The 12,153-nt window shown below is 51.6% G+C and overlaps 1 protein-coding gene across 1 annotated transcript in view; it reads right to left on the reverse strand.

Moving 5' to 3' along the window:
* Window positions 1–12,153, reverse strand: part of SPTBN4 (spectrin, beta, non-erythrocytic 4) — a 106,827-nt gene that overhangs the window by 68,558 nt on the left and 26,116 nt on the right. The window contains exons 2-6 of the mRNA XM_011984235.1: window positions 11,482–11,633; window positions 9,071–9,244; window positions 5,742–5,833; window positions 3,847–3,927; window positions 1,205–1,320 (exon numbers count right to left, since the gene is read on the reverse strand). Coding sequence (XP_011839625.1) covers window positions 1,205–1,320; window positions 3,847–3,927; window positions 5,742–5,833; window positions 9,071–9,244; window positions 11,482–11,633 — 615 coding nt within the window. The remainder of the gene's footprint in view (window positions 1–1,204; window positions 1,321–3,846; window positions 3,928–5,741; window positions 5,834–9,070; window positions 9,245–11,481; window positions 11,634–12,153) is intronic.

Consider the following 12,153-nt stretch of genomic DNA (forward strand, 5'->3'; position numbering starts at 1 on the left):
GTTGCAGTGAGCTGGGATCACCCCCACTGCACGCCAGTCTGTGACAGAGCAAGACTCTGTCTCAAAAAATAAATAAATACAAGAATAATAAATAAATGAATAAAAACAAATAAGTAAAATAAAATGGCCAGGTGCAGTGACTCACACCTATAATTCCAACAGTTTAGGAGGCTGAAGTGGGCAGATCACCTGAGGTCAGGAGTTTGAGACCAGCCTGGGCAACATGGTGAAACCCCCTCTCTACTAAAAATACAAAAATCAGCCAGGTGTGATGGCGCACGCTTGTAGTCCCAGCTACTTGGGAGGCTGAGATGGGAGAATCACTTGAGCCTGGGAGGCTGAGGTTGCAATGAGCCGAGATCACACCACTGCACTCCAGCCTAGGCAACAGAGCCAGACCCTGTCTCAATAAATAAATAAATAAATAAATAAATAAATAAATAAATAAATAAATAAATAAAATAAAACAGGGTTGATAGATTCTCTCTAACCAGGTCAGTGTGAAGATGAAAGTGAATAGCTCTCATAGAGTTCCCAGCCACATGTTTGGCAGACAGTAGAGCTCAGAGGAAGGGAGCAGCTTTGATTCGGAATGGGAGGTGGGTGTCAGGGCTGATCCTGGATTGGGGCTGAGGCTGAAGTCAGGGATGGGGTTAGGGATAGACTGGAAATGGAAAAGCAGCTGAGGATGAGGATCGAGTTGTGGGAGAGGTAGACATGGGGATGGGCTAGGGCAAAATGAGGTTGGAAATGGATTAGGGTGGGGATAGAAATGGAGCTGGAGCTGAAGATGTGGTGGGGATGGAGACACTTGAAGATGGGGTGGCATTGGGGTGGCGATGGTGTTGAAGGTGCCATTGGGTTTGGGGCTGGGGTAGGGGAGTGGGAGTTGGTTTTGGGGGAGATGGTTGAAAGCAGGGTTGGGGAGGGTATTGGGGAGGGAGGAAATTGCGAATGGGGAAGAGGAGGGGTTACGTTGGGACAGGGTTGGGGATGAGAGAGGAAGAGGTGTGAGGATGGAACGTGGGAGGGATCACACAGGAGGAAGGGGATGCAGAAGGGAGGAGGCTGGGGAGAGAGTTGGGATTTGGAGAGACCTCAGGATTTGGGATGGTGCTGGGGTGGGATGGAGTTGAGTTTGACATGGCATTGGGGTTGGGAGTCCCCCAAGAGGAAGTCCGGGCTGGGCCCGCGCGAGACTCACCTTCAGGATCCAGCAGCCGCGCCAGCCCCAGGTGCTGCTCAGCTGTGCGGAAGGCTCTCTGTAGGTTGTAGTTGGCGTTGGACTTGGTGAGTTTGCTGAAGTCCACGAGATCGGGCCTGGGCAGGGGCACAGAGCAGGCAGGCAGGCAGCAGGCAGGCTCCAGAGCCGGCGGGCAAGCCGGGAGGAGGCCACCCTTGTCTGAGCGCCACCCAGGGCAAGGGGCACAAGGGCACAGTCTAGCCAAGGGCCATGCTGTGTGTGCTGTGCAGCGTTTAGCTGTGATGTGAGTGTGATGGACGCAGGCACGTCTCTGTGGGTTCCCGGGAATGTGTGTGTGCATGTGCATTTGTTGCTGGGCTGGCCTGTGCACACAGACGAATGGGTAGGCCAGCCTGAGTGTGCTTGGAAGAGATGAGCTCACACGGTGCGTGCCTGTGTATGTCTCTGTGAAGTCCTATGACAATACGAGTGTGTACAGCCCTTATGTGTGTTGTGTAAGGACACATGTACTTCTTTTCTTTTTTCTTTTCTTTTCTTTTCTTTTTTTTTTTTCAGATGCAGTCTCGCTCTGTCACCCAGGCTGGAGTGCAGGGGTGCGATCTCGGCTCACTGCAACCTCCGTCTCCCGGGTTCAAGCAATTATCCTGCCTCAGCCTCCCGAGTAGCTGGGATTACAGATGTGCATCACCACGCCCCGCTGATTTTTATATTTTTAGTAGAGACAGGGTTTCACCATGTTGGCCAGGCTGGTCTCGAACTCCTGACCTCAAGTGATCCACCTGCCTAGGCCTCCCAAAGTGCTGGCATTACAGGTGTGAGCCACTGTGCCTAGCCAGGACACAATATACTAGTTGACACATACATGCTTACTTTGGGGATTCTTATGTGGTGTTATGCAGTGGTTAGAAGTGTGGGGACCAGAGCCAGTTCATCAGAGCTTGAGCCCCAGCTTGGTCACATCCTGGTTGTGTCACTCAGGATGAGCTACTGCATTTCTCTGTGCTTGGGTTTCCTCTAAAATGGAGATATAATAGTACCTGCCGGCCAGGCACGGTGGCTCTTGCCTGTAATCCCAGCACTTTGGGAGGCTGAGTCAGGCAGATCACCTGAGGTCAGGAGTTTGAAACCAGCCTGGCCCAAATGGTGAAACTCCATCTCCAGTAAACATACAAAATTAGCTGGGCATGGTGGCACATGCCTGTAATCCCAGCTACTTGGGAGGCTGAGGTGGGTGGATCACCTGAGTTCAGGAGTTCAAGACCAGCCTGGCCAACATGGTGGAACCTCATCTCTACTAAAAATAGAACAATTCTCCGGGTGTGGTGGCGGGCGCCTGTAATCCTAGCTACTCAGGAGGCTGAGGCAGGAGAATCGCTTGAATCTGGGAAGCAGAGGTTGCAGCGAGCTGAGATCATGCCACTGCACTCCAGCCTGGGCGACAGAGTAAGACTCACCCTCACAATAAATAAATAAATAAAAATAGCACCTGCCCACAGGTGGATCGGACACATTGAATGGATACATTGACTATTGAATGCTGTAGTGGGAAGCACTTAGAACAGTGCCTGTGCGTAGAAAACACTGAGCGAATGTCACCTAATGTGAGGATGACCCTGGTGCAGCTTGTGAGTTTCTGTAGATGGAGGTGGGTCTGGGTTTCCCCATGTGTGTACAAGTGTGTGTAGGTGTAAGAGGCAGGGATTGTGAGTGGACAGGTGTCCACAGCAGAAAATGCTGGATTCTGGCTTCTGCTACACCACCACAATCCCCTTCCTGCGCCTGAGACTCAGTTTCTCCGATATGTCATGTGGACGATGATGATGTGTGTATAATTTGTGTGGGTGTCTGACCCTCAGCCATTTCAATGGCAGGCCCCAAGTTATCAATCCGTGGGTGTACAGGGATGGGGACACTAGGGGCTCACTTTGAGGAAGCATTTTCTTTTATTTTCTTGTCTTTTGGGTGGGGGTAGGGGTGGAGTCTGACTGTTGTCCATGCTGGAGTGCAGTGGCACAATCTTGGCTCACTGCAACCTCCAACTCCTAGGTTCAAGCGATTCTCCTGCCTCAGCCTCCCCGGTAGCTGGGATTACAGGGGTGCACCACCACGCCTGGCTAATTTTTTTTTTTTTTTTTTTTTTAGTAGAAATGGGGTTTTGCCATGTTGGCCAGGCTGGTCTTGAACTCCTGACATCAGGTGATCCACCCGCCTCAGCCTCCCAAAGTACGGGAATTACAAGCGTGAGCCACCGTGCCTGACCTGAGAAAGCATTTTCTGATAGGAGGAGGTGCTGGGTACACAGCAGCATGGACAGTGACAGGGGACCGAACTTCCTACCTTGCTGGCAGACTGTGCACGTGTGTGGGTATCTGTGTGTGTGCACACATCTGTGCGAGGGCTTATGTGTGTCCATGTGTGTGCACAGGGTATGTGGCCTGGACAGGAGCCTGTGTGGGTGTTCCTGTGTGTAAATGTGCAGGACATGTGTGTGAAGGGAAAGAAAAGTGTATGTGTGTGTAGAGGTGAAGGGATGGGTCTTTATGTCTGTGTGTGCCATCTACACACGTACATGTACAGGTGTGCAGCTGCGGGGATAGGGGAGGGTGCAGGGCAGGGCTGGGCTGCCCCAGGCCGAGTGGTACCTGTGCCGGTGAATGAGGGCATTGAAGGCCAAGCCATCCCGCCAGCTGGTGGTGAAATTCTGGATGTTTACCTCAGGGTAACTGGAAGTGTGAAGGGAGAAACGGAGGCAGAGATTGGGGAGAGTTAGGAGGGAAGAAAGAGGGAAAAAGAGGGAGACCGAATGATAGGGAAGGAAGGTGAGAGAGAGGGGGTAGAACATCGAAAGATGTATGGGTGGGTGGGTGTTGGGTGGTTAGAGAGAGAGATAGGTAGATACATAGATAGATGATAGATAGATAAGAGATAGATAGATAGATAGATAGATAGATAGATAGATAGATAGATAGATAGATAGAGGTTGATAGATGATAGATATATAGATTGACAGAAGATAGATAGATAGATAGATAGATAGATAGATAGATAGATAGATAGATAGATAGATAGATAGATAGATAGCAGGAGAGGAGAGAAAAAGAAGCAAAAGAAAGAAGAGAGAAGAGGGAAGGAGAGAAGGAGGAAGCAGAGGGAGAGAAGGAGGAAGCAGAGAGATAGCAAGACAGGGAGAGAGCAAGATACAGACAGAGATGGGGAGAGAAAGGAGAGAAGAGAGAAAGAAGACATGAAGGAAGAGAAAAGGGAAGGAGGAAAGGAGAGAAGGAGGGAGGAGAAAAGAGATAAGTACAAGGAAAAGCAGACGTAGAGACAGACAGACACATGGAGAAACAGATGGTAAAAGTCCCCATGATCTCCCTTGCAAGACAGACAGCCCAGAAGGATGAGAGTCAGAGAAGCCCACCTCCATCCCATACCTGCCCCTCCCTCCATCCTCCTAGGGGCTGCTCTACAGGGGACAATAGAGTTTCAGGTCTTACTGCCCCCTGCAGGGCAGAGAGTTGGGGGCCCAAGGGAACCTGCCCAGTAGAGCCTGCACTCCACCCCGCCGCCAGCTCAGCCACACTGAAGGGACCCAGGACTTTGAACTTTCCTGTGTATGCCCTGTGAGGCAGAAGGGTGATGCTCATAGCGGGAGAGGGTGGCCAGAGCTTGGACATAGCGCTGAAGGTCCACATAGGTGAATGTGAGATCTCTTGAAATGTAGGATGAAATGGGATGGGGGACAGAGAGAAGAGAGCAGGCTGGGGACAGTTCACCTCTTTCCAGCATTGGTCTCTGAGGAGTCCAAGAGTTCTCTTTTATTTTTATTTATTTATTTGTTCATTTATTTGTTTGTTATTTATTTTCAAGACAGGGTCTTGCTCTGTAGCCTAGGCTGGAGCGCAGTGGCATGATTGTAGCTCACTGCACCCTTGAACTCCTGGACTCAAATAATCCTCCCATCTCAGCCTCCTGAGAACCTGAGAAGCTACGATTATGGACGTGTGTCCAACAACAACAACAACAATAAACCAACTTTTTGTAGAGATGGGGTCTTGCTATGTTGCCTAGGCTGGTCTCAAAGCCCTAGCCTCAAGTAATCCTTCCACCTCATTCTCCTAAAGTGATAGGCATGAGACACTGTGCCCAGTGAGGCCAAGAGTTCTACATTTGAAACTGGGTGGGGTGCAGTGGTCCCAGCTACTTGGGAGGCTGAGAAGAGAGGATCACTGGAACCTAGGAGGTCAAGGCTTCAGTGAGCTATGATCATGCCACTGCACTCCAGCCCAGGTGACAGAGCAAGACCCTGTCTCTAAGTAAATAAATACATTTGAACCCATCCTTCCAGCATGTTAGGAAGGATTATTAGTCAAGGCTGGAGACGTGGATATATTTTATTTACCAGTTGGTTAGCTTCAGATGTAACTTTTTGACCCTGAAGACATGGGCTGCCTCTTGAGCTCTAGTCTGGGAAGGAACTGCAGAGGTTAGGGGACCACTTGCCTAACCTCCTAAGGAAGGTGTTGGGGGTGCTTACCCAGCTGTCTTCATCTGACACCACAAGAGCAGAGCATCCTTGGCTGAGCGTGTCTCTCTGTTGTCCTCAGTCTCAATTTTGATGACTTGAATCTGTGAAAATACAAAAAATGGCTACCAGGGACTGGAGAGCTTGAGGCTTGGAGACGCCCCCCACTCACCATCTGCTACCAGAGAGGGTGGCAGGTGACAGAGGAGATGGGGGAGGCAGCTTCTAGCTGGGAGTGGGGGTTCAGGAGTGTGAGGATAAGTTCTGGAGTGGGCCAGGACATCCACAATTAGGCGAGCAGTTAGGACTCAGGTCTCAGTTTCCAAGGAAGCCTCCAAACTGAGCATCTGGGCCACTTTCTTGGTCTAAGTCACCACTGTCTCCTGCCTAAGTTAGTGCGGTGGCCTTCATGCTGATCTCCCCACTCCCGCATCCACAATCTGTTACCTACCTGGCAGACGGAGGGACCCTGTGAACACTCAAATCAGATCCTTGCTCCTCTTGTCAACACCCTCCGTATCTCTGTTTCATTCAAGGTAAATTGAAAGTTCCCATGATCTCCCTTCAGTAAATTGATGACCTCATCTTCAACAGCTCACTCCACTCCATACCTGCTGGCCTCTTCCCTGAATCACGAGCATTCTCCCTCCTTGGTCCTTTAGCACTGGCTGTTCCCTTTAACTGGAATATCCTTTCCCCAAGTCCCACATGGCTCCAACCTCCTTCAGGTCTTTACTCAAATGTGACCTTCTCTGTAAGGCCTTCACTGACCATTTGATTTTTAAATCTCATCACGCACCCAAATTTCATATCCCCTTCCCTGTTTTATTATCTTCTTAGCATTTACCACAGCCTATACACTTTATCTTTTCATCAGATTTACTGCTTTCCCCACTAAAATGTAAAAGCTCCAGGACCACAGGGATGTTTACCTGTTTTGTGCATGGTTGTATCTCACTTAGTAGTGTTTGATAAAGTTCTGAATGGCCCAGAATCTAGAGTGGATTCTAGAGCCTAAGGTGGGTATCTGAGACTTGGGTCCTGGATTTAGGAACTAGGTTTGGCATGTGGGTTCCAAGGGAAAGAACCAAGACCCTTCTAAGGAGGTCCCAGCCCCTACTGCAAGGCTCCAGCTGCCAGCAGTGATCTCCCACTCTCATGATCTCATTCCTCAATTTTGTACTGACAGTGTCCATACCTGTCTCCAGTGTCTCCTTGTTCCCTGAGCTCCATGCCCAGGACCCAGTGGACTCCTAGATGTCCCCCAGCTCTTCTATGTCCTGGACCCATAACCACTGGACCTATTTCAAACTGGCCCTCAGGGTGTTCCTCAAACCTGCTCCCTTTCCCTGTCCCTGTCTCAGGGCAGCCCCATCATCCTCTAGTCCCCAGGTCAGAGCTCTGAGTCTTCCCCTGGACACCGTCTCCCTCTTCCCTCCCATAAGGCCTGTCCACTCCACTCCCTGAGTGTCTCCCCAGCCTGCCCCCTTTTGCCTCCACATAGTCCCACCCTGATCCAACTTCATCCTCCTCCCTGGGCTCTTGGCTCCCAATATTGGTGAACACCTCCAACCCAGAGGGATCTTTCTTTCTTTCCTTCCCTCCTTCCCTCCTTCCTTCCTTCCTTCCTTCCTTCCTTCCTTCCTTCCTTCCTTCCTTCCTCCCCTCCTTCCCTCCCTCCCTCCGTCCCTCCCTTCTTTCTTTTTTTTTTTTTTGAGACAGAGTCTTGCTCTGTCGCCCAGGCTGGAATGCGGTGGTGCAATCTAGGCTCACTGCAAGCTCTGCCTCCCAGGTTCATGCCATTCTCCTGCCTCAGCCTCCCAAGTAGCTGGGACTACAGGTGCCCACCACCACGCCCGGCTAATTTTTTGTATTTTTAGTAGAGACGGGGTTTCACTGTGTTAGCCAGGATGGTCTTGATCTCCTGACCTCATGATCCACCTGCCTCGGCCTCCCAAAGTGCTGGGATTACAGGCGTGAGCCACCACGCCTGGCTCTTTTCTTTCTTTTCTTTCCTTTCTTCCTTTCTTTCTTTTCTTTTAGAGATGGGGTTTCGCTCTTGTTGCCCAGGCTACAGAGCAATGGTGCGATCTCAGCTCACTGCAACCTCCGCCTCCCAGGTTCAAGCGATTCTCCTGCCTCAGCCTCCTGAGTAGCTGCTGGGACCACAGGCACACACCACCGTGCCCAGCTAATTTTTAAAAAATTTTAAAGGTCTCATTAAGTTGGCCAGGCCGGTCTCAAACTCCTGGCCTCAGTGTTCCTCCCACCTCAGCCTCCCAAAGTGCTGGGATTACAGGCCACTTCACCTGGCCCTGCATAGCTTTTTACACTTCTCCTCTAACTAGAACTGGTCCTTTTTCCATATATGTCTTCTTTACATATTTATGTATTTATTATGCATCATTATGCATTGGATCCCTCTCTTGTCCACCAATGTTTTGCCATTAATCCCGTGGCCGCCCAGGCGCAGTGGCTCATGCCTGTAATCCCAGCACTTTGGGAGGCCGAGGCGGGTGGATCACTTGAGGCGAGGAGTTCGAGACCAGCCTAGCCAACATGGTAAAACACTGTCTCTGCTATTATTCATTATTCTTCTCACCACAATGTAAGCTCCTAAAAGGCACATCTTTGTCTGTTTGTCTCTATGTTGGATCAAGATTGCCTGGATTCTAATTTCAGCTCCAACACCCAGCTATGTGTGATCCTGGGCAGATGACACCTCCTATCTGGGCTTCCATTTCCTCACTGGCAAAATGGGCTAATAAATACTGTCTAATTTGTGGGGTTGCTATGTGTATTAAATGTCAAGTGCTTAGAACAGTGTTTGAAACAAGGTCGATACAACATAACATGATTATCGTGATGGTGGTGATATGACAATTCCTTTCATCATTATTTTCATCCCTACCACCTGGAATAGGATTCCAGCATATTAGGATATTACTGGCCGGGCGCGGTGGCTCACGCCTGTAATCCCAGCACTTTGGGAGGCTGAGGCAGGTGGATCACGAGGTCAGGAGATCGAGACCATCCTGGCTAACACGGTGAAACCCTGTCTCTATTAAAAATACAAAAAATTAACCAGGTCTGGTGGCGGGCACCTGTAGTCCCAGCTACCCAGGAGGCTAAGGCAGGAGAATCACGTGAACTCGGCAGAGGGGGCTTGCAGTGAGCAGAGATCACGCCACTGCACTCCAGCCTAGGCGACAGAGAGCGACTCCGTCTCAAAAAAAAAAAAAAGGATATTATTGGAAGGAATGAATGAATGGGTAAACGGTGGGGAACGCCTTCCTAAGTCCTACTGGTGCGGGGCTTGACAGGGGCCACTCGAGGGTCACCTGGAAGCGCAGGATGATGGTCCAGACCAGCCCCAGCGTCAGCCGGTGATTCCCATCCACGATGTCATGTGAACCCACGTTCTCCAGGTGCACGCGCTGCTCCTTCAGAAACTGCAGTGCCTTGTCCACGTTCTCCAGTGAGTGGATCCGCATGCGGCCGCGCGTGGGCCTGGGCTAGGACGACAGGGGTGGTGGGCGATCGGGGGTCTGGACAGACAGGAGCATGGCTCCCTCGGCCCCGCCCCTTCCAAAGAAGCCCGCCTCCCATGGCCACGCCCCCTGCGTGTCCAGGATCAGGCTATCCTCTTCTCGTTTCAACTAAGACGCAGGACTCAGTCCTTCTAAAGAAGCCCTGCTCCGTCCCATAGCCAGACCCTTTCAAGAGTCACATACCTTCAAGGCTTATTCACGTCCCTGGCTCTGCCCCTTCCACAGGCGCCCCACTTCCAACCTGACAACTACGCCCCCTCATCATGAAGCCCCGCCCTCCTAGCCCATAGCCACAGCGCTGGCCCTGGCATTGGATCCCTCTCTCGTCCACCAATGTTTTGCCGCTAATCCCATGGCCGCCCCAGCACGGTGGCTCACGCCTGTAATCCCAGCACTTTGGGAGGCCGAGGTGGGTGGTTCACTTGAGGCGAGGAGTTCGAGACCAGCCTGGCCAGCAAGGCAAAACACTGTCTCTACTAAAAATACAAAAATTAGCCAGGCGTGGCAGCGGGCTCCTGCAATTCCAGCTACTCGGGAGGCTGAGGCAGGAGAATCGTTTGAACCCGGGAGGCGGAGGCTGCAGTAAGCCGAGATCATGCCACTGCACTCCAGCCTGGGTGAGGCAGTGAGACTTCGTCTAAAAAAAAAAATCCTGTGTCACACCCCTCGCTGCCTCTGCCTCACTGCTTCCCTTTATGATCCCTACCCAGAGCCACGCCCATTCCAATTAAGCTCCGCCCTGCCCCAGTGATCTTCCCCATGTTTATAGCTCACTTCCAACAGCGTTGGTTGCTACTCTTTTTTTTTTTTTTTTTTTTTTTTTTTTTTTTTTTTTTTGTTTTGTTGTCTGTCGCCCAGGCTGGAGTGCAGTCGCGCGATCTTGGCTTACTGCAACCTCTGCCTCCTGGGTTCAAGCGATTCTCCTGCCTCAGCCTCCTGAGTAACTGGGACTACAGGTGCCCGCCACCACGCCCCGCTAATGCTCTTTGAGTTTTTAAAATTCTTTTTGTAGAGACGGAGTCTCGCCACAGCGCGTGGGTATTTATTTATTTATTTATTTATGAGAGAGGGTCTCTGCCAGGTGCTGTGGCTCACGCCTGAAATCCCAGCACTTTGGGAGGCCGAAACTGGAGGATAGCTTGAATCCAGGAGTTCTAGATCAGCCTGGAAACATAGTGGGTCCTCGTATCTATTTTTAAAAAAAAAATTTTTTTTAAGAAAAAAGAGAGAACAAGAGTCTGGCCTTGTCGCCCAGAGTGGAGAGCTGTGGTGCAATCATGGCCCACTGCAGCCTACCGACCTCCCAGGCTCAAGCAATCCTCTCGCCTCAACTTCCTGGGTACTTGGGACTACAGGCTCGTGCCACCACGCCTGGCTAATTTAAAAACAAAAACAATCAAACAAAAAAAAAAAACGTAGAGACGGGGGTCTCATTATGTTGTCCAGGCTGGTCTGAAACTCCTGGGCTCAAGTGTTCCTCCCGCCTTGGCCCCTCAAAGTGCTAGGATTACAGGCATGAGCCACCACACCCGGCTGTTTGTTCCTATTCTATTGCCATGCCCCTCACAAGTCCCTGAAGGCTCCAGGCTCCAGTCCTTTAACGAATCTGTACTACCCCTTGAGAATCCCACGCTTTTAGATGAAACCCCATTCAACCCAGAGACACAGCTCCAACTCATACAACAAGCCACATCCCAGGACACCGTCTGCGTCCCTAGACACCCAGGACCTAGGTGTCACCCTACTAAGAAACACTGCCCCTTAGCCTAGAGCCCCGCACCTTCATCCACTCCCCACTCCCGCAACCCGCAACACAGTTCTGCCGCTGTTTTATAGCCATGCCCCTGCTAGCTCATACCCCAGGCCAGTCCCTTCTAACAAAACTCCTCCCTTATCTAATAGCCCTGCCCTTTGCAACAGAGTGCCTCCCCTTCCATCGAAGCCCGGCCTCGCAACTGCAGCTAGCTGGTCATCAGCTTCGGTTCCAGTCATGTGCCCAGGTGTCTCACAACCGAGCTCCGCCTCAGCGCCACAGCTCCACACACCCATGTAGAGGGACCTCTTACCCACAGGGCCCTTCTAGCACGCTCCACCCGCCCATGAGCCAGGCCCCTACTTGCAGTTCAGCCCTTCCAGAGAAGCCCAACCCCAGCCTGAGACCCCAGGGAGGACCCCTGCCCCAGCCCTTCAGGCCCTCTCACCAGCTGCTCCCCAGACAGCACTTCCAGGAGCCGCGTGAGCACGAAGCCGTCCCGGAGGTCCACATAGAGGTCCCCGATGTGGCAGCCCACGCGGGCAAGGTGCGAGTTCACCCACTTGGTGAAGGTTTTCTTCTGTACGGCTTCCCGCTCATCTGGAGGACAGGCCCTGATGAGCTCCCAGGAGCTTCCATCTTCACCCCAGCCCTTCGCGAGCCAAGCCTGCTCAGGCCCGGCTTGCTGCAAGAGTCCCCCCTCACAGGCGGATCACTTGAGGTAAGAGTTCAAGACCAGCCTGGCCAAAATGGTGAAACCCTGTCTCTACTAAAAATACAAAAAGCAGCCGGACATGGTGGCGGGTGCCCATAATCCCAGCTACTGGAGAGGCTGAGGCAGGAGAATTGCTTGAACCTGGGAGGCGGAGGCTGCAGTGAGCCAAGATCTGCACTCAGGCCGGGGCGACAGAGCAAGACTCCATCTCAAAAACGAACAAAAAAAAGAGTGAGTCGGCCGGGTGCGGTGGCTCACGCCTGTAATCCCAGCACTTTGCAAGGCCAAGAGGGGCAGATCACAAAGTCAGGGGTTCAAGACCAGCCTGGCCAATACGGTGAAACCCTGTCTCTACTAAAAATACAAAAAAAAACTTAGCTGGGCGTGGTGGTGCATGCCTGTAAT

Source organism: Mandrillus leucophaeus, unplaced genomic scaffold, assembly GCF_000951045.1.
Source record: "Mandrillus leucophaeus isolate KB7577 unplaced genomic scaffold, Mleu.le_1.0 Scaffold106, whole genome shotgun sequence".
Lineage (NCBI taxonomy): Eukaryota > Metazoa > Chordata > Mammalia > Primates > Cercopithecidae > Mandrillus > Mandrillus leucophaeus.